This window comes from Octodon degus, unplaced genomic scaffold, assembly GCF_000260255.1.
Source record: "Octodon degus isolate 3935 unplaced genomic scaffold, OctDeg1.0 scaffold00005, whole genome shotgun sequence".
Classification (NCBI taxonomy): domain Eukaryota; kingdom Metazoa; phylum Chordata; class Mammalia; order Rodentia; family Octodontidae; genus Octodon; species Octodon degus.
In genome coordinates, this window is record NW_004524581.1 from 22745096 (window position 1) to 22767352 (window position 22257).

Genomic DNA, 22257 nt, shown 5'->3' on the forward strand with positions numbered 1-22257 from the left:
AATGGGAGGGGCTGAGGCACTGGCAAAGACCAGGAAAACACTAGGATCAGGACTACTCAAAAATGGGAAGAGGGGAAGGTCATTAAGACAAGTGAGGGCATATCTGTAAAATAGTTTTATTTTAAAATAGTCATCAATGTGAAAATTTCCCAAAGCTGGGTGTAACAGTCTAGAGCCAAGGTTGGGAGGAGCTGAGCTTCACCCAGAGCCCAGCCCTGAGGCCTCTGAAGCCCTTGCTCCCCCACAGAGGGGGAGGAGCAGCAAGGGGAGCCCTGAGTCTCAGTTCTGTATCCTGGAGCAGCTGGGCCAGGCACCCAGAGGGTAGCAGAGGAAAACAAACCAGAGGTTAATCCCAGCAGTGCCCCAGTGCACCAAGCCAGGAACATGAAGGGGGGTTGGGGTGAACACTGATGAGCCCCTCCATGACCCAGCACAGCCTGACCTGGGCTGGTGACGGATCGGCCTGAGGCCACCTGCATGTTACTCTGGAGAAAAAATACTCCAAGCCAAGGACAAAGTCATGAAGGAGGCAAGCCGGTGCCATTGTTAATAAAACTGGAAGGCCTGGCGTAATAGCCTGTCCCTCATACAGAGAACCAAGCTGTGCAAGCCAGGGGGAAGAGTCCAGGCCCAGGCCTCTGCAGGCTGCCTGCTCCCAGGCTAGGGCCAGGCTGTCCTTGAAGGTGGCCTAGCTGAGCAGGGTGCCCTGCTCCTGGGCCTGGGTTAGGCTGTCCTTGCGATGCAGGTGGTGCACCCCCATTCTTTTGGGGCTGCGTTGGGGGCGGCTGGAGGCAGGCTGTGGCCAGGCCCTGCCCTCAATGTGCAAAGCACCAGGCCCCTCCTCTGTACCCCTGTTCCCATGTAGCAGGCTCTGGCGCTCTTCCTCAGGGCTGACAGGCAGGTTCAACATCTCCTCCTCCTCTTCCCTGGAGGAGTCCGGGTTTGGTTCTGCTGGCAGCAGGAACCTACTCTCATCAGGTGGGGCAGAAGGTGCCAGAATCACCTCATCTTGGTCGGCAGGGCTAAGAGCAAAGTGGCGCTGCAGCTCAGGGAGGGCATCCCGCCCAAAGGCTGTGCGCTGGACCACAGCGGCAGGCGGCGGAGTGCGGTCTACAAATGCCCGCTGCCAGCTGGCCAAAAGGTCTTCTTCAGAGCTCATGGAGCTGGTGAGGTTACTGGGCTCGGGGGCAGCAGGGCCAGGCTGGTGGTGAGGGGAGGCCTGAGCCGAGGCAGGGCTGCTGGGCCCTGGACTGGGGCGGGCCCGCTCACTGTTGTCCTCTACCAGGCTCAGGGAAATGGCCTGACGTGTGGCATAGGTGCAATTGGGCAGTGGGCTGTTGCGAGGGATGCGGACTTTATCCTCTGAGAACTCTATCACCTTGCGGCCAGGATATAGTGGGTGGGGCAGAGATGGGGTAGGGTAGGGGCTCAACTTCTCAAAGGCTGGCAGACACTGTTCCTCCTCTGGGGAGCCCCCTCCAGTACCCAGAGAGTGGCACTCACCATTGGGCTGGAGGGTGGGACTGCCAGGGGCTGAGGGACTAGCCGTATCCCCTGGGGTACCCTCACTCATGTCCACATGCACAAAGACATCCTCAGCCAAGGGCAGCCCAGCGTTGCCTGACTGGGCAGAGTTGAGCAGCAGGGACTCTGGCTTCTCCAGCACACGGGCAATGACCGAGGTGGGCACCACAGCCCCTGGGGCTGGGATGGGAGCAGAACCCAGGCTGGCAGCCTCAGAGCTGCTATGCAGATGTTTCCGAACCATGTCCTGCAGCTCACAGGGCAGCTGAGAGAAACAAGAGAGGTGTGAACAGCCCAGCTGAGGACAGCTGGGCCATGGGAGAATCATGGCTCCTTGTCCCAGCCCTGCCGCGTGTGCTGCACATGCTTTCTCCCCGTGACTGCATTTCACAGACACAGGCTCAACAGTGGAAAATAACCTGCAGCCCCTGATGATACGGCTGGGACCTACTGGCGAGGCTGTGTGCTCAGGACCTTCTACCTCCCCGACCTTAGTGTGTCCTGCCCAAACCCACATGACGGGGCCACAGACTTTCAGGGGCTCTGAGCACCAGAAAGTTGCTGGGTGGGACCCACAGGCAGAAACCACACCCAGGGCAGAAGCTGTGTGAGGTATTTTCAGCCATGTGGCTCTGGGGTCTAGAGCTGCCCCTTGGGGGTAACAGGAGCCAAAAGCTCTGGCCACACCTCCCTCTCACAGGTTCAAGCAGAGTCCCTATCACAGAAAGGCCAGCAGGGCCAGCCCCCTCAACAGTGTCAGCCTAAGCTGCAGGGTAGGTTGGAGGTAGGAGGGCCAGGTGGGGGGGTGCAGGTGAAGGCTCTGGACAGAGCTAGGGCTTGGGACTCAGAGCCAGGCTGGCCAGCGCTGGCAGGGGGCGCTGTACTCACGTCAGCGAATTTGTGGCTACGGAAGTGGGACTTGTTGCACTTGAGAAGCTGCACAGCCAGGTTGCAGTCCAGCCGGTAGCGCTCCTGCACACAAAGTGACCTCAGTGCCCGCCAGCTGCACCGTCCCCAGAGAAGCCCACTCTGGGGGTGGGGCACGAAGGGCAGGTGACCTACATTGAGCTCCTCTAGCCTGTTAATGGTGTTTCTGGCGTCCAGCAATTTGTTGGTCAGCTCCACAATCTCCCAGTCCAGTGTCTTCCTGTCCATCTCTGCCTTCTGGATCTGAGGCACATTAAAGAGTGGTAAATCAAGCCCGGCCCAGCCAGCCCTTCCCCCACCCATCCCACCTGACCTCCAGGCCACAGACACGAGGCACAGGTGCCAGGGCAGCCAAGGCAACACAGCAGACAAGTGACGAACAGACAGGAGACTGGGCACTGCCCCTACTCTGCAGCCGGCCAGGGCAAGGCCCAGGAGAGAAACAATCTAGACCTGTCTATAGGCCACAGAGTTTCAGGGGCTCTGAGCACCAGAAGGTTGCTGGGACCCACAGGCAGAAACTACACTTAGGGCTGAAGCTGTGTGCAGCTGTTTTCAGCCATGCCAGGAAGAGGCAAGAGGGAACAACCAAGCCCAAGTGGGGTGCCCAGGGGGTGATCTGGTTGGAGGCTGCAGGTCCAAAGTTGTCTCTGATCCTTGGCCCACTGCCCCTGCGGCTGAGCAGTCGGTGTTCAGGATGACATCAGGGCAGGAGCCCTAGCCCCAACTACTGAACAGGCCTCGTGCAGGGAGAGGGCAGGACAGGGGTCTCAGGAGGCAGAGGAAGAGGGCCAGGGCCCCAAGGAGGCCAGCACAGGGAGGAAACACAAACTCAGACGCAACTGCAAAGATCCAGCTGTGGCTAAGAGAGGCCTGAGAGGAGAGGGCAGCAGCAACGGTGGCAGCATGAGGGGGAGACGAGGAGAGAAGAGAAACAGTATGAGCATCACAACAGTCCCACCTCACACAGCACACTGAGATCCCCTCCCCACCAGGCCCCCCGCCAGCCTACCCCAGGCCCAAGCCAGAGCGACTCCCTAAGGGAAAGTCCTGGCCCCTGTCCCAGAGCACAGGGCCAGGCCAAGTGCCTGTCCTGGGGCCACAGTACCAATGTGTGCAGCTTGTCCTCCAGCTCCTGGTTGGTCCGCTGGGAGGCCGTGTAGCTGTTCTGCAGCCTGTGAGGGGCACAGAGACAGCTGGTCCAGACCTGCTCTGTGCCCAGGAATCACAACTTCCATATTCTAATCAGCACAAGTCATGTCTGAGGCCTCTTCCAGCTAACCTATGCGTGGGGAGATGCTCGAGTGCGGGTCCAGCCCCACTTCCCATACCTGCGGAACTTGTCCTTAAACTTGTCCAGCTCCTCACGGCTTTGGCCGAGCTCCAGCTCCAGGCAATCTTGCCCGATTTCCAGCTCCCGCTCCAGGGCTTCAGTGCGTCGGGTAGCCGAGATCAGGCGCCGGCGAAGTTCTTCGTTCTCCTGCTGCAAAAGTCTGTGGGTGGGGATACAAAGAGGGCATCAGCAAGAAGGGCCAGGCAACTGAGGCAGGGGCATTCTTGGGCATCAGCTAGGTCTAGGACAGCACATGCCACAGGTCCAAGAATGCAGCCTACTGAAGCATGGGGGAGGCATGGGACAGTAGCCCCCACCCCACTGCATGACAGGACAAGATTGGGGCGGGGGGGACAGCTCCCAGCCTGTCTCTGGTTACTGCCCAAGCCAGCCAGCCACCATGTTCCGGCTCTAGTTTCTCCTGCACAATCAGCTTGTCCATTATTAATCCCTTGGAAATCCAGCCCAGCCCTACCCTCCTCTCCTGGGGCCTCCTGGGGCTCTCACAGGGAGGCAGCTGGCACAGGAGCTCCCTGGCAAGAGCAGGCCCCTCCCAACCATCCACCTCCTCACTCCAGGACCTACAGAACAGTAAAAAACCCAGAAAAGAGTATCCACAATGTCATGCTGCCTTCCAGAGTCCCTGAGAAACCCCATCCCAACTCTGACTTTTGCTTGTGCCAGGGAAAAGCCCGACTGTTCCAACAGCCCTGCTGGGAGCTAAGGGGACACAGGGCAGTGCAACATTGTGGGCAGCCAACTTACTTCATCCTCTCTGCATCCGTCAGGGGCTCCTGGCAGAAGAGAACAAAAGAGTGAGGCTCAGCTCAAGATCCTGGCAGCCTACCCTCCATGAATGCTGGCAGGGCCCACCTGAAGCTCCGCACACAGGGCTGTAGGCCCTTCTAGAGAGAGGTGCTATCTAGTAATTGCCCTCTCATGCCAACTTTCACCTCACTCCTAAAGCTATTTTCAGATGGTCCTGGTACCATGCTACCTCCCTCCAAGACACCCTCTGAGCTGTCCATTATGCCCTCCTGGGCCCAGGCCCATACTACACGGCAGGGACCTCCAGGAAAGTGAAGTCAGGCCACGCTATGAGTCCTGAGTTTTGGAAGAACTCCAGGTCCTTAGAGGCTCAGTGCATAGGAGCAGGGAACCTAAGAGAGCAGCAGAGCATCCTGTGCTGCTTTCAACTCCAGCCCATCCTCCCCAAGCCCCACAGTGGTCACAGCCCAAGCCCCAGAGTGTGGCCAGCCATAGGCAGAGCCGGCAGCTGCTACATCAGGAAGAAGCATTGAGGGCTGCTTCGGAGCTGCAGTTATGGGCAGGAAAGGTGACCCAGACCAAAGACTGAGTTCCTAACAACTGGATCTGACCCTGTTCACATGTTGGCCCAAAACGCCTTACTAAGCCTGGATCCCTTCATCTAGAAAACCAGGGTAATGTCCACTTGATAGGAACTAGCACAAGGCTGGCTTCCCCAGCCCCCAAAACTGGAGGTTGAACCCAGGGTCTTCACTGAACTTCATCCCTTTTTTGTTGTTGTTTTGAGACAGGATCTGCCCAAGCTGGGCTTGAACTTGCAATCCTCCTGCCTCAGCCTCCCAGACTGCTGGGATTACAAGTCTATACCAACTGATCCGGCAATAGCTAGCTTTTTTTTTTTTTTTTTTGGACAGGGTCTCACTACGCAGCTTGGATTCCTGGTAATCCTGTCTTCAGTCTCCCCAGCATTGGGATTACAGGTGTGCGCCACCACACCCGGACTCGGTCACCGGCTCAGCGTGCCCAGGGGCATGGCCAGCGTGGCATGGGGTACTGGCAATTAAACCCAGTCCCTGCACTTGCGTAAGCAGGGGATTAGTCCACTAAGCTATCTTGCCAGCCTATAGCTGGCATTTTTATCTAAGGTTCTCTTGCCTGAATCTGACCCAAGTGGGCCATGACATGCCTGATGTTCATCTGGTGACTGCTTTCCTGTTGCTTTAAATGCTCCATGTGCTGTTATAGGTTGGGACGGCCAGGAACCTGGCAAGGGAGAACCCACATGAGTGTGCTACGATTGCAGGCCTGCTAGAGACAGGGCCTGGACCTTAGCTGGTGCCAGCAGGAAATGCATACGTAACACACATGAGCCCAACAGCATAGCCGAGGAAGCACGTACTTCCTGTGGACAAGGCAGAGCAGCTATGCTTGTGGGAAGCAGCTGGAGGACTGTGTCCTTAGCAGCCCCAAGGAGGTCACCACTTGACCAGAAAGAGGGACCCAAGCCCAGCCTCCAGCAGGTTGGCCCATCCTGCAGGGGGAGCAGAGCCACACAGGGTCATTTCTAGACAGCCAGTCTCCCTGAGCCCTCGGTGCTCCCACCAGCATGGCCGAAGTTAGGCCCCTGGGCTATGTCTACGGTGCCACAGCCCAGCCCCACTCAGATGACCTACAGCTCAGGTGGGGGAAGATAGGCAGACACCTTCCTCAGGGCCTATCTTTGCCATCAGTCCTGCTGACCTCCTGCTCAAGCTGGGATCCAGAAACCTCCAGCCGCAACTCCCGGTGCTCTGGTGGGGCCTTTCGGTAGGGCTTCTTCACAGGGGCTGCACTGGTCATTCTGGGAGGTATGGGCTCCTCCACCTGCTAAGGGAAGCCAGGGATAAAGAGGCTTAGAGAAGGGGCAGAGGCCTCTGCACTGACGAAGAAGACATGAGTGACTAAGGGCCACATGTATGTTGCAGGAGCCACCATACAGGCAACCGGGCCTGGGACACTGTTGGGGTCACTAGGTGGCTGCACTTCAGGGGCCCTCTGGGTAGGAACGATATGGACAGTAGGGCATGGGGCACTGGAAACAGACAGGTGGGACAGGAACGGCCCCTAGGACCAGTAAACCTGAGAGGAGAACAAAAGCCTCAAAGGAGCACTGCACCCTTCACTGGGTGCCAAGAAAGGGAAACCCATTCTTCACGAGGCTTCCTTAATGGTGCACTGGACAAGAGCAGTGCATAGGGCTGCTGTGAAGATTCCAGAGGTGCCAAGAGCAGTGTGGGGCACTGGAGAAAGGCTTGGTGAGCATCTGCTTTGAGTAAAGCTAAAGGTTGGCAGATACTCCCCCAGCCCAGCCCCTCAGTGGGATCTCCTAGCTCTAGTGTTCTCTGCCCTCTCTCCTGCCAGCCATTCATGAGAAACCACATGGGGCACAGGCTTGGCATGGACATACAGTTGGGGACATACCGTCTAGGCGCTGGCAGCTCGCTCTGTACTGCCCTGTGGGAGTCAGCCCTCTGCTCTCCGCATCCCACGGCCCCTCCACTTCCTCCAGCCAGGCAATCCTGAAACCAAAGAAGGGAAGAAAGTGGAAACCAGGAGCCAGCTGCCTGTCTGTCAGCACCACAGGCCTGCTTGCCAGGCTAGGACCTCGATGAGTCCCCAGGGAGGGCCAGGCAGAGAGGTCAGGAGACAACTAAGGCACCGCTTCCTGCCATATGTCTATACGCAAACAATGTTTCAGCTCGCCGCAGGCCCAGCTCTGTCCTGTCCCCATCCCTCCCATATCTGTCCTGCTCATCTGCCAGGCCTTGCATAGTCTGGAAACAACTCAGTGCTCTGGGGAACATGGGTCTCAATCAGGAAAGGCCTCAGGGAGCTGCAAGAAGATGGGCAGAAGAGAGCCTGGAAGACAGCTCCTGGCAGTCTTTCCATAAAAACACAAAGGCCACCTCTGTGCGCAACAGCAGCTCACAGACTTGGCTGAGAGGAAAGGTGAGGCCAGGAGAGAAGACCGGAAAGGCAGCACTTTAGAGCCTTGGCTCTCTCCAGGCAATTCCACCCACCCCTTCCCCTAGGGACACCTGGCAAATGCCTAAAGAGTCTGCACTGGCATCTAATGGTGGAGGCCAGGGATGGTGCCAGCATACAATGCACGACAGCCCTAAAACACAGAAGTAGCATACAAAACGTCAACAATGGAGAGGGGCAACCCTGCCACAGAAAGCCCAAGTTCAGGAGCTCTGGCACACAGCGGCCAACTCCCTACCTCACTAAGCTTGCCCTGCACCTATGACACTGGCCAGTGGCTGGGCAGAGACCTGCAAGGCCCCTCAGTTCTGCCCAGAGCCATGCAGTGAGCCAGGCTGCAGCAGGGGGGCAGCCGCCACCACCGCTGCAATCCAAGGAGGCAGTAACCTCAGGTGGCCTGAGCTTAAAAACAACCTCTTCCCACTGCCATCCATCCACCTGAACAGAGCCAGGGGGCCAAGGGAAGCCTTGCGGGCAAAAGCATGTGTTCCCACTGTTGGGACAAGCCCTGGCCTCGATTCCTGTCGCATTCCAGTAGCCTGGGGCAGGAAGCATGGTGGGGGCAGGGAGGCTGAAGTGTTCTTGGTCCTGACTGATGCCTCGACTGGGGTTTCTGGGGGAACTGGGGTGTGGCAGCACAGGCACGAGCCAGCCACCAGCCTCCACCCCTTCAATGGGAGGCAGAACGTGTCCCCACAGGGCACAAACAGCAAGCTGTGTCGGCTGACTCCCTGCACAGGAATCCAGGCAGGCCTAAAAAGACAGCACATTCCTGGGCTGTGGGGAAGCAAACAAATCACTTCCACAAGTCCCCTGGGGTTGTCCCCAGAGGGCCCCAGGGTAAGGGCTCCTTCAGCCTGAGGGAGAGGCCTAGAAAAGTTCCAACGGCTTGGCCAGAGAGCACAGAAAGTGGACATCCAGGGGTGACTCCAGGGCACAGTCTCTGCCATCTCCCTTTTCTACGGAGAACCCTATCCCTTCTTTCCTCCCTTCCCCTCCTACCAGCTGCGGAGGCTTCTCTGTGCAGCCTGCACTGGGTGCTCTTGCTGTCCTGTCTCTAGCCTCTCCTCTCCTCTTCCCCAGGCCCCGTCCCTATTCCTGCCAAAGGCACCAGGACCTGTGTAAACGGTGGGTGGGCAGGGAGACAGACACCCCCTGATCTGCTGCTGCCCTGTATTCAGAGCCACTTCACAGTGGGCCCCACGCATCTGCCAGTTCCCCTGGCCTCACTCTGACCTGAGATGCCCACCACTCAGCCAGGTCTCCTAAGGGCACAGATCTACTCCCAGGAGCCCTGGGAGAGTCAGGTTATCAGGGAGACAGTACAGGTGGGACTGGCACTGAGATGGGCAACAGCTGCAGATGGGAAGTCCTGTGTGTGTATGGGAGGTCCTTCCCCAAAAGTGTCAGAGTCACAGCAAGGGGACACACCCAATGCCTGTGGGATTTTGAGTCACTCCCTACCCCATGCCAGTAAATAGAGGGGGTTCGTGGAGACAATGGCCCTGGTTCCCCAGCTCCAATTCCTGACATCTGCTAAGTGCTCCAGATCAACTCATGGGGTGTGGGGTGGGAGGCCCAGCACCATAACTGCATCATGGAAGAGGGCAACAGAAGGCTAGAGCCCAGGGAAGGGCAGACGCAGTGCCATGGGCTCAGCAAGAAGAAGCAATGAGCAGGAAGGAGGCCCGGGCACGTCAGCCAGGGAGTTGGCTACCAGGTATAACCCCAAAAGGCTCCCAGATGGGCCTGGAGACTTCTGGCAGCCCAAGAAGGGAGACGGATCCCATACTGGGGGCCCTAGGGAAGTCGTTGAACTGTGAATGGGCCCCAGGCAAGCAAGCTGAGGCCAAGGACTGCCTAGGGGCGTACAGCCTAGGGATGCTGAATGCCGCAGGGTGTAAGGAAATGCAAGCAGCAGGAAAGCCTCTTGCTGCCTTGTTGCTGGGCTCCCCACACCACCTAAGCCTCAGGACCTGGTGAGGCCTCAGGATGTGAGGCTGAATCCTGGGATAAGGACAGCCATGCCCTGGGAGAAACACAAGGCACAGGGACCCCTGGACGACCCAGCCTGGCCTGTGACTCCTTGGATTGAACCTGCTGGCAACATCCCAGGAGCCACCAGGAGCAGCAGCCCCCCTCTTCTCACCCACAAAAGGCGAAGTGAAGGAAAAGGGACACTCAGGCCTGCACAAGGCCTGAGCCCGCCTCCTTCCTTGCTACATAGCATTCATTCTTCCCTTACTCAGAAAGGATCCCAGGAGAGGCTACCTCTAGCTGCTGGGGCGGGGGCGATGGCTCCCTAATTGCCATGTTGAAATCTGCCAGTCATGCAGGCCGCCTGTTACCGCCTGCCCCGCATTAAATACCTTCACCGTGAATACAGCCCATGGGGCACGATTAGTTACCTTCCAGAACAAAGTCTACTTTCATTAGGAATGGGACTTGGCATGCAAGGGAACCTGCAACCCACTGGACAGCTGAGCAGCGTGCAGACAGAAACGGACACCAAGACCCACACCATAAGCTGGCTGAGCAGTGTCCTTTATACAAAGGACAAAAAGTGGCACCTTGATCGGGAGCTGAGACTCCTATCTGTCCCTCTGTGGATATGTGCCTGTAAGCCCCTGGGGTGAGAGATAGCTGCTATGGGAGCTGGAAGGGCACAGGAGCCTCTTCAGAACCCTGATTCCAAGCCACTTTCTACACCTGCAGGAAGCAACAACAAAAAGTCCAAGGCCTGGAGACCCAGAGGCCCAGGTGGCCTCCCGCTTCCTGCTGTCTCCCAAGGTCTGCCCAAGGCCCAGGAAAGGGAAGGCCATGCCCTCAGCCTTCTGCCTGGGAGTTCTCAGAGGCCAGTCACCCCCTAGCACCGCCCATGACAGGGAGTCAGGACTTGAGTCCACCAGTCTCTTGCCACGTTCTGCCCATCACCAACACTCCTTCTACGAAAACACGGCAGCCGGATATAATGGCACACATCTGGAATCCTAACTCTGAAGATGAAGGCAGGAAGATGGCAAGCTCAAGCCTAGCCTGGGCAACTTAATGAGGCCCTGTCTTACAATTTCAAAGCTTCAGGATGTCTCTCAGTATAAAGGCCCTGGGTTCAAACCCCAGAACTGCAGAGAATAAAAGTAAGAAAATAAACCATGTCCCCTCTGTTTATTTGGGTGCAGATTATTTACAAACCTGCTGATAAGCCTTTCTGCTCATAGATGTTAATAAGCAAGTGAGGGACCTCAAGGGGAATGAACCCAGTGTCTGACTCAGAGAGAACCCACATATCACCATGAAAGTAACTAACTCTCAAAGAAAGTCCAACGGAAGTTAATAACCACTACTGCTTCTAAAATGAAAGGAGACGGCCGGCGAGATAGCTCAGTGGACTATACACCTGACTAGGCAAGCCCAAGGACCAGGGTTCAATCCCCAGCACCACATGCCATGCCAGCCCTGCCCTTGGGCAGGTGCACTGAGCCAGACACCAAGACACATGGTGGTGCACACCCGTAATGCCAGTGCTGGGGAGGCTAAAAACAGGAGGATCACTATGATTCCCTCTGAGTAGTGAGACCCTGTGCCAAAAACATAAAGATAAAAAATAAAATAAAAGGAAAGGAAAACTGGTCCTGATTCAGAACACACTTGCTATACAAAGCACAGCCTCAATTACCTTGGGAGCCAGGATACAAAGAAACAATTAAGATAAATGCCAGCCCTTCCAACAGCCCCTCAGCAGCCACTAGAACACAACCAGTGTGGTCACACAGGACGCAGCATGCTTCTGAGCATAACTGCCGGACGCAGTGTCTGAACTCTGTGACCTGGGAAAGATGGGCAGGTTAGGGTAAGCTACACCCATACCGCGAGAACTGGCTACTCCCCAAGTTTCTGAAATCCAGGCTCTGCCTCCAACTAAAGCTAACTAAGAAGGGCCAGCCTTCTGACCAGAGGGCCTGGCAGTAGCCCTGGGGACTCCCCATGAAGATCCCCACTATCCCACAGCATAGTATCACAGCCCTGTCCACCCTCTGCTCCTACTACCAAGGGGGCTCAGCCTTACTTACTCCCCTAGGAACCTCTTCTGCCTACCACCCCTCCCCCATTTCCGGTGCACCGCTACCCGACACAGCTCCCAAGACGCATGAGCAAAGCCCTCAGCAATCCTGGGCGCGTGGCAGGCAGGCAGCCAACAGTTCCCGGGTGGGGCTTGGGCTGAGGTCTGTTCTGGGCGGATGACTAGGCTGGAAGATGCCAGTCTGTGCCCAGACCAGCCCTGTTGCCCTTCCAACAACTCTGCCTGCCACTCCCCTACAGGCAACCTCACCTTCTTGGGGTGCGCAGCCTGCAGCCCTGGCCTGGCCCCCTGCCCACTCTAACCTGAACAGACTGACAGGGTTTTGAAAGCCACAGAGGGTTGGAACCATCCTGCCCCAGAGCAATGGTGAGGACAAAGCACAGTGCTGGCGCTGGTGACTGACAGAGCTCACTTGGCTCCCACCTGTGAGCAAACACCTCCAGTCCGCCCACCTGGCCTTACAGCCAAACACAGAGCAGAACAAAGGGGCTGAGAGAACCAAGATGCCCCCAGCACACCAGACCCTCCCCAATAAAAAGGCCAAAGCTTCTGCCCTCAGAGCCAGTGCCTGGCACCCGACCCTGTGCCCAGATCTCTACTCCCAGCTCCTGCTTTCCTGGTCAGAGAAAAAAAAAAAAAAAAATCCCTTCCAGACTGCTCCCTCCCTTTCCAGGGTCCTGAATGGCCCCTCTCACATTCACACCCACCTGCCACACACCACCAGTCAGGCCCCTGCCTTCTCCCTCTCCATCCACAGGGCCAAAACCCACTGGAAAGGTCTGTGAGTCTCAAAGTCTCCTGGTCCAGCCCAGCACCACCCACTGTCAGGAAACAGATTCCATCCACAGAACAGACCTGCTCAAAGACAGACACCAAGCCACTGTCTCCTGCTCTCCCCGCCTCCTGGCCCAGATGACAGAAGGCCTTGGTATAGCGTCTCCGCACGGCTTCTCTCCCCAGGCTCCAAGGAGGTCCTGACTTTCTGGCCAGTACAGAGTCCAAGGCAGGCCCTGGCCCTCACTGGCTGTGGTGTCCTTCCAGCTCCTCTTGGCCAAAGTCCACCTGAGGCTCCCAACGTGGAAGCACTAGGAGCCCAACCCTTTCTACTCCACCTCCAGAACTACATCTCAGCCAGCCACCTTGTGCTGTGCTCCAGCTCTCCATTTAAAAGCTTCTCTCTTCTGCCCCAGGTTGCCCACAGAGCCCAGCCAAGGTTCACCTCAGCCCTCCACCTGAGAACATGGCATACAATTCCAACTTCTCTCCTGGGTGAGCAGTGCAGTGGGACAGCATCCTACCTCCTCTTCTGGCAAAGTGACAAAGTGAAGTCCCTTCCAACCCCACTCATCTGTTCCCAAGGCAGGAGTGGCAGCAATATCTCAGGGACCAGTAGCTGAGGAAGGGTCTCACACTCCCCATAACGAAGCCAGAAAGAACAGAAACTCTACTTCACTCTGTTTCTTGGGAAAACTGACATGAGCATGGGTGGGGAGGATAGCAGGGCCTGGCAGTAGGTGCCACGCTGTAGGACACCACTCTCTTCTGGTCACCAGTGAGGCACATCCCCAGCCCAGCAGAGGTAGTGGGAAGATGGAGGGAATCTAACAGTAAGGATGGAGAGAGCAACAGGATAAGAGTGAGAGGCAGCCATGCAGGAGAAAAGAGGAGCCACACTGCTGGCAGCCGGCGCAGGGCGGCTCACTGAGGTCACTCACAGGGCTAGCAACTTCTCTCCGACCAACCAGCACGCCTGGTTAGCCATAATTAGCGACAGACTCAGGGCAATTGCTGCCACGCATGCCAGACAAGCCGCTTGGTTTGGGAGCAGCCCAACTCTGGAGCTGCAGGACAGCAGAGTGAGACTAAGCTGTGGATAGCACAGGCCCACAGTGTGCTCTCCCAGGGTGCAGAGACAGCGCCTCAGGATCCCACTTCGCTGGGCAGGCAACCCAGCTCCAGGGTGGCCAGGCAAAAAGGGGCAGCTGCTGTAGAAAAGGCTACAGCCCCCATCTTCCTGTCCTCAGGTGCCACTGCCAGGCTGCACCAGGGCCCTGTATGCTGGGCTGCAAGAACAAAGCCCCCCCCCCCAGCTGCAGCTGCCACCCATCCTGTGCCTGTGCCAGCACCACACAGCCCACTCCCCCCCCACCCCATAGCTCAGAGGGCAGGAGCTAGGGGAGAAGCAGCTGGGGGACAGAGGCTGTGACAGGAGCTGCCTTGGAGAGCACAGTACAATGGGCCAGTGTACCCCGGCGGGGTACTGGGCCAGCAGAGGGACAGGTGGCACACTGCCACCTACAGTTTCTGAAAGGGCTGGGGGATGGTGCTTCCCAGGAAGCAGCAGAGGAACCCGCAGAGCGAGGATGAAGCCCACACCAGGCTGCCCAGGATCCAGAGGAGCAGTGCCTGCAACAGCTGCACTGTCATCTGAGCTGCTCAGGAGGTGGCACTGACTCTCTTAGGCCTCCAGGAACATCTGGGAGAAAAGAACCCTAGCCCAGACGCAGGAGAATGCAGCCACAAATGCTCCCCAGGGCAGCAGAGCAGGGAAGCACAGCACAGGCACCACAGACACAGGGAAAGGGGTGCTCGCCTTGTTCCAGGTAGTCCTGTGGGATGACTCAAAGCTGGGCTGCGGACAGAAGCCCTTCAGAGCCCTCAGACGTAAGAAAACTCCAAACACTAGCCAAGCCTGGTTTGCTTTCAAAGGTGTAGCAGCGAACATACTGGCAAAATTCGAGGCTTCAGAAATCTGGGACTCTTGCAGCACTAAGATAGCTAAGAAACCTGATCAGCTTTTCCTCTTCCCAGTCAAAGATGAATGGACAAGGGAAAAGACACACGTGAAATACAGGTACGGACACCACACTGCTCACACAGCCTGGTGTCTGCACGCTGATGCTGCTGCCAGGCAAACACGTCTGAGAGCTACACAGTCCCTCAGACAGAGCCAGTACAGTCCTGATGGGTGAGAACTTCAGGACAGCTTCTCCTGGCCTCCCAGAAAGACCACGCCTGCTGGGCATAGTGGCGCATGCCTGTGATCCCAACACCCAGGAGGCTGACGTAAGAGGACTGCCTCAAGCTCAAGGCCAGATTGGGAACACAGTGAGCTCAAGATCATCCTGGACTACATAGCAAGACTATCTCAAAACCAAAAAGAAAGGCCACCCTTTAGAATCCCCTATATTCCCTACGCTAGACTAGGGGAAGGGCTGCCCCAAAGGCTCTACAGGGCCTCCCCACTCCTGATTAAGTAGCTACGAGAACAGTCGAAGTAGAAGAACACATGCATCATTACTCGGTGGTTTTTTGGTTTTTTTGTTTTTTTTTTTTTTCAGAACCAGAGATTGAACTCAGACTCTTGCGCTTGCCAGGGAAGCACTTATTCTACTGAGCCATCTCCTCGGTCCCTGGGTATTGTTTTTGAATGTAAATCTTGAAGAATGTTGAAATACATGCAATAAATGATATACGATATACAATAAATGGGACTGGTGGGGTTAGACAACAGCAGAGAGATACAAGCGTCTTTCATTTTGCTTATTTTTCCATGTGGTTGATTTTTGGGCAGTTGGTTGGTTTTGGGTTTTTTTTTTTGTTGTTGTTGTTGTTTTGGTTTTTTTGTGGTACCAGGGATTGAACTCAGGACCCTGCACTTGCCAGACAAGCGTTTATTCCACTGAGCTATCTCCCTAGCCCTGTTTTGTTTTTTTAAAACAGGATCTTGCTATGTAGTTCAGGCTGACCTTAAACTCACTATGTAGTGCAGGTTGGCCTGGACCTGTGGCAATCTTTCTGTCTCAGCCTCCCAAATGCTGGGATTACAGGCATGTACCATGACACCTCGCTGGTTGATATTTTTACATGAGAAATGAAAACCACAAGTTCCTAGACAGACACTCTCCACCTACACTGAGCTTCCCCATCCAGAAGCACTTTCTCTTCTGTGTTTCCTCCAACACTTCCAGTCTAGCCAGATGAAGAACAGGGGAGGATTTCCTACCTTGAGCTTCAGAGAGAAGAGGTGACCTGCCCAAGACCACAGCAGAGCTGGGACAGAGCCCAGCTCCCTGCCTCCAATTTCAGAGTGAACCTTGGGAAGCCACAGGAAGCAAGGCCGATGCTGTCCTCACTGCAAAACCCTCAGAGCTTGAGGCTGAGCCCCACACTAGGCTGAATGGGACAGTGCAGAAGCCAGTGCTCAGTCCCCACAGTGATATCACCAAATCCCATCCTCCTGATGACCTCAGCAAAGTACTAAGGCTCTTCTGGGGGGGTGCCAAGTTCCCTGCCCCAAAGTCACAGTGAGCACAAAGAGGGGACCTTGTCTTTTAGATTTTATTTTATTTATTTGTTTATTTATTTCATGGCACCACGGATTGAACTGAGGACCTGCAAGCACTTATTCCACTGAGCTATCTCCCAGGCCCTGTCTTTTAGATTTTAAATGTCATCAGCAGAGAAGTGGCCCAGTATAGTAGCTAACATGAGGTCCCATTTGTCTCATGGCCAGAAGCCTGTACAATCCAGACCCCTGCCTCATTCACATCATCACAGGTCTGCTAACTCCAATGCAGTCGATCACTCTCACTATGTCCATCAGCAGACAGGAGGGAGGAGGAATAAAGCCTAGGGAGAACTCCAGTCCAACTTTACCTACTGGTTTTATCCTTTTGATTCACTCAGCATTAATGAAGTTGTAGTAGCCAGGTGTGGTGGTGGTGCACACTAGTAACCCCCTCATTCTGAGATAGGAGGACCACAAGTCCAAGCCCATCCTAGGCAACTTAGTGAGTCCCTGGTCCAAAATAAAAAAGGCTACAGACTTAACTCAGTGCAAGGCCCTGGGTTCAATCTCTAATACCACAAAAACAAAATAATAAAGTAATCACAAAAAATAGTACTACTACTACTACTAATGTAATCATATGGGCACAGGGCATACTTAGATGGGGCATACTCTACACAACCAGAAAAGCAAGCAGGTCACAGCTAGCACAGAAAAGTCTTAAAGAGTAACAGAGGGTGCCACAGCCAAGACTTTTCAGAAGATGCTACTTATGAAAGAAAGGTTGCTGCGGTTGCTAACCTCCTCTTTTAACCCCTTCCTACAGGCTTACAGCATGTTATTCAAACATGAAAAGGCTAAATGCTGAAGCCAAGCTCCTGGAGGATCCTTTAGCCACATGAGTTCAACACTGGGGAATAATTAGTAACAGCACTGTCAACACTATTACCTTGTGTTTGCACAGGGCCTTCTTTCTGACCTGCTCAGAGGTTTGCCACAGAGATCCCATCTGTTTCACTCACTCATGAAGGACAGGCTCTGTCACACAGTACCCAACACTGCTCGGCACTAACTGCAGGACCTACGTGCTGGACTCCAGGATAAGATTTTGCTCCTAAGAAGCTCAGAGATAAATCTCAACCCCAGCAGGGGAGAGACAGGTAACCTCCACTTCCACCACAGTGTGGTGAGTGGAAAGGTACCTGGCTGGGCAGGGGTCCAAGGGCCAGACCAGAAGGTGCCCTCTAGAGATGCCAGGTACCTTCTTTACCTGGAACTCCACTGGCCATGATGCAATGAAGAAGGCAACATCTCTGGGAATCAGTGCCCTAAGAACCACCCCTCAGCTACACTAGAAACAAAAAGGCAAAGATTAGATTGGGACTTTCAGCCCCTTCCTGTAAACAGGTGAGCAGAGCTCATTCTATTCCATAAGAAGACCAGTAGAGCCCTAAGAAAACCCAGAACAGGAAGTCTGGCTTCCTCGCTGCCTGCGTGTATTCCAGCAATCTCATCCAATGAGTTTCAGTCCATAAGACATCAGAGGATACGGGCTGTGACATTCCCTCTCATCACCTGCTGACAGACTGTCTAGCCACAGCCTTGACAATGTAAATGCACCACCTCCACACCCCACTGCATCCCCAGGATCACCACAAGTCTGCCATGCCTGGAGAAGGCCGGCACGGTGGCACGTTGCAGGGGTCATCACGGAGCCAGGCAGGAGAATCAACAATCTTATTTGTACAGACTGTGCACGGATGGGGTTTCCACTCTTATCTTTGTCATTGCTTCATCTTAGGAAAGGAGACGCAACTTTACTCCCACCTCTGAAATGTTCCTGGCTACATGACAGAAGCAGAGGCTTATTTATTGTAGCTGGAATAAAACAAAGCCTTTTCTTATCCGCAGCTTTCCAAAATGGGACTCATTCATTCAACAAGTATTTACCAACTATGCTTTGTATGCCAAGCACCACACTAGGTGCGATGATCTCCTGATCTCCAAAACTTAATAGTCTTGCAAAAAAAAAAAAAAAAAAAAAAAGTCAAGTCACCCTCATTTAATGGGGAACAAGACCAAGAATCCTGCTAGTTAAGAAGCTTGTCCAAAATTGCACAGCTGGTGGGCCGGCGAGATGGTTCAGCAGACTAAATGCCTGCTTTAGGCAAGTGCAGGCACCAGGGTCCATCCCATCCTGCAGGCCCCACCCACCCTGCCCAAGTTTGGTGTGGTGGGGACTAAGGCTGGGCGTGGTATCCCCCTAGCACAGGGCAGGCTAAAAACAGGAGGATCACTAGTGAAACCCTGTATAAAATACACACATTTTTTTTTTTTTTAAAGTTACTTTAGGGGCCTGGAAGATAGCTCAGTGGCTTAAGTGCCTGCCTGGCAAGAGCAATGTCCTGAGTTCAATCCCTGGTTAAAAAAAAAAAAGAAAAGAAAAAAAGAAATTGCACAGCTGGTAAGCGGGAGAATTAAGATTTAAACCAGGACTACCTAGCTCCAAAGGACTATCGGATGGCTCTAGCATTCCCAGCATCAACTGCTCCCACCCAGGATCAGGGAGGACCAGTCCTCTCCAGCAGGGCTGTCCAGGGGAAGCAACAGACAAAGACAAAAGTCACACAGCATGTGGTGAATGACAGAACAGAAGCTCACACAAAGTGCTGGGGGTGGAGTGGGGGAAGCTAGGCAGACACCTCACTGGAAGAGACACAGGAGCTGGGTCTTAGCGGACATACAGCTGCAGAGGCAGAGGTGAGCCTTACAGAGTGAGCGAGAAGTGAGTAAACAGACAATAGGACAGGCTAGGAAATGGGGGGAATTTAGGAGCCATTAAAGCACAGGGCAGATGGGTTGGGGTGACAGCAACTCAGGCTAGGGGCCTGGGCTTGGGCCAGAGTATAAACCCAAGTTAAAGAGGATGGACTTTAAGTTGAATAAGACATAGTATGTCTAAAGGAAGAGTTTTGTTTTAGGATTTTGTTTTGGTTTTTGGTTTTTCTGAGACAGGATCTTGCTATTTGGTTCAGGCTGGCCTTAACTCACTATACAGCCCAGGGTGGCCTCAAACTAATGGCAATCCTCCCACCTCAGTGTCCCAAGATCTGGGACTATATATTTGCTACCATGTCCAGCCTAAAGGAAGAGATGTTAATAGGAAAATAATTTTGACAGTGGTGTGGAAGACAAATGGGAGGCAGACAGAATGCCCACACTTCATTCACACCGCACATACTGTGGCACTGTAAAGCACCCACTGAGTATCCAGACCACCTAAGTGCTAAGAAAGCAAGTGTAAAGAAGACCCAGCCCCTATTCTCAGGCATCATCTTGTGAGCCAGACAAGTAAACAGGCACAGGAGAAAGAGCTAAAGTGTTAGCAGCAAGCCCAGAAGAGAGAAAGGCACTAAGACTATGAGGTCCTAAAGGAAAGAACGCAAACTGAGATCTGAAGGACAAAAATGAAGGGATAGGGAGAAGTTAAAAAATACAGACAACAGCCCCAGTGTGTGCAAAGGCCCAAAAGCTGGCAAGAATGAGCTAAGTCTGAGGACTCGTTGAAATGCTGAATCCAACCTGAGCATGGTGACAGAGGCCTGTGATCCTAGCACTCTGGGAGGCTGAGGCAGGAGGATTGCAAATTTGAGCACAATCTAAGCAACTCAGTGATTTAGCGAGACCCTGAGTCAAATTTTTTTTTAAATTTCATTCATTCATTCATTCATTCATTCATTCGTTCGTTCGTTCGTTCATTCATTCATTAAGGGTCTCCCTGTGCAGTTCAGGCTGGCATTGAGCTCACTTTGTAGCTCAGGCTGATCCTGAACTTGCAACGATCCTCCTGCCTTAGCCTCCCAAGTGCTGGCATGTGCCACCATGCCAGGCTAAAATAAAATTTTTTTAAAGGTCTAGGTATAAGTAACTCAACGCAAAGGCCCTGAATTCAATCTCCAGTAACACAAAAGTAAAATCCAGATGAAAAATGAAGACTTGGATTAACCCAGAAATCCTTGGTACTCCAAATACAGTGGTGAGAAGGAAGTGAAGGGACTGGATGCAAATATCTGAACAAGGGACATTATGAGAAGAAATCAATGGGCACAACAAAAAGGAACAGTAACGGGAAGAAACGGCTCAAACTCCATCAGCCTTCATCCTGCAATGCTGATATTTGCTAAAATGTGGCCTGAATCCAGAAGATCTGAGGACTTCTTGTACTGAAACAAAAAAGTGTACTCTACGAAGATAACATGCTTCAGCACGCCAACTGCAGCACAGATCAAGATAAAGGACGCTGGTTACCCCAGAACACACGGCCTCTAAGTTAACAGAGGGAAGCAAGACAGGTGCCGCCTACCTCTCAGTATCATACATCACACAACAGATAGGAAAGTTCATAACAGGGCTGGTCCAGTGTTCCCAAGGAAAACCCGAGTCCTGAGCGCCCAGCTCCCTCGAAGCCTGTGTAGACTCCAGCCACATGACTGCTCTGGTGGCACAGTCATTTCAGAAAAAGACCGGCCCTGAGGGTGTGTTCAGTAGACAGGACATGACTCAGAGGAGTCTTAAATACAGGGCAAAGGAAAGCCAGTCAATCAAACCCCGGCCACACCTCTGCTCAGACTGCAGGCAGCCTTCTGCCTGGCCAAAGGAAAGCCCTGAGCCCTGGCTGAAGCAAGCACATCTGCTTCCCATTCTCACACTGAAGGAACAGAGCCCTTTAAAATGTCACCTATTTTCTTTTTCTGGGGTAGGTTGCCATTTGCTATTTTTAAAAGAAAAATTACATCAGGACTATCTACGAATTGAACACTGGGTCCTCTTCAATTATACATGCCAGTGATGAAAATCAGCAATGTGCTTGACATTTACACCTAAATTAATACACAGAACCCCATCCGCAGCTTGCTCAGAATAGAGCCTAATGTCTCTGTTCCCCCAAGCCAGGGACAAGGATTTCCAAAACAAAAGTCATCAAATAGGCAAAGGAAGAGAGCTCTCGGCTTTGGCTGAAGAGGCACATGGCCCCCTCACCCCTATCCCCTATTATTTCTGAAGAAAGAGAGGGCTGTGACCAAGAGCTCAGACACCCACCCCACCCCCCAGTGTTTTAAATAACCAAAATACTAGGGCTGGCCAGACAGCTCAGAGGACTAAAGTGCCTGCCTGCTTAGGCATAGCGCAGCAGCAGCCCAGGTTCAATCCCTGATCCTTGATCCCCAATCCTGGATCCCCGATCCCCGAGTGCCGGGCCAGCCCCGCCCCTGAGGCGCCCTGAGACTAGGTGTGGTGGCACACACCTATAATCCCAGCACTTGGGAGGCTGAAAACAGGAGAATCACAATGAGTCCAATCTACGCGTAGTAAGACTCTGTAGACCCTGTCCCAAATATATTTTTTTAACGAGTATTTTTAAAAATAACCAAAATACTGTTCACTAAAAACATGAATATGTACTGAACCATCGAAACAAACAAACATCAACCAGGACAGGGATATAATCAACCAAGAGATACAAACTGCTCCTAGGCATATTTACAAGTTATCTTCACCACATAGCATGAGACTAGAGGGTCACCTTAGTAGAGGAGTTCATGGGAGGTCTGGGCAACACACAGCGAACCCCCTTAATCAGCAACACTGAAGCCAGACTGCCTGGGTTCAAATCCCAGCTCTGCCACATACTAGTTGAGTGACCTGGAGCAAATGACTTAAACACTCTGTTCCTCCATTTTCTCTCATCTGTAAAACAGAGATAAAAGCAGAATCTACTTGATTTAGTTCCTTTTCTTGCAGAGGGGGGGGGGATAGAAATAGAACTTGAACTCAGCACTGCATACTTGCCCGGCAGGCGCTTGTGCCACTAAGCTATCGTTCCAGCCCACAGTTCTTCTAAAAATGAGTTAATATGTATGAAGTACTTATGACCATGCCAGGCATACAGAATAAATTCACTCACTAAGCACTACTGCTGCTGAGACACAAAGAAGAAAATTCCCCTGCCTTACAGCTTTAAACACTTTAATAGCTTAATGTAGATAATCTCACTATACAAAAAAAGAAAATCTATACTAGCCAAAAGTTGAATCTCATCAAGCTAGCAGCCCAGATTGGTACAGATCCTCCAGAGACAGCAGGTCCAACCAAGAAGAAATCAATGCTGAGACCTGACTAGCAAAACAGCTGATAGTTGGTGTTAGCACTAAGCTTTTTTTTTCTTTTTGTGGTACTGGGGATTGAACTGAGAATCCTGCGCTTACCTGGCAGGCACTTATTCTACTGAGCTCTCTCCCTAGTCCAATA

At 53.5% G+C, this 22257-nt stretch overlaps 1 protein-coding gene across 17 annotated transcripts in view; it reads right to left on the reverse strand.

Annotated features, from left to right (window-relative positions):
• Positions 1-106: 106 nt before the first annotated feature.
• Tjap1 (tight junction associated protein 1) overlaps positions 107-22257 on the reverse strand; it is a 24633-nt gene continuing 2482 nt past the window's right edge. For 6 of the 17 annotated variants that reach the window (XM_023719632.1, XM_023719617.1, XM_023719623.1 and 3 more), the window contains 9 exons: positions 7013-7110; positions 6293-6418; positions 4550-4578; positions 3783-3944; positions 3560-3626; positions 3295-3324; positions 2587-2694; positions 2413-2496; positions 107-1789 (listed from right to left, as the gene is read on the reverse strand). In XM_023719632.1, the coding sequence (XP_023575400.1) occupies positions 689-1789; positions 2413-2496; positions 2587-2694; positions 3295-3324; positions 3560-3626; positions 3783-3944; positions 4550-4578; positions 6293-6391 (1680 nt within the window). In that variant the 5' untranslated portion in view covers positions 6392-6418; positions 7013-7110 and the 3' untranslated portion in view covers positions 107-688. The other 11 variants (XM_023719635.1, XM_023719638.1, XM_023719650.1 and 8 more) reach the window with 11 other exon arrangements.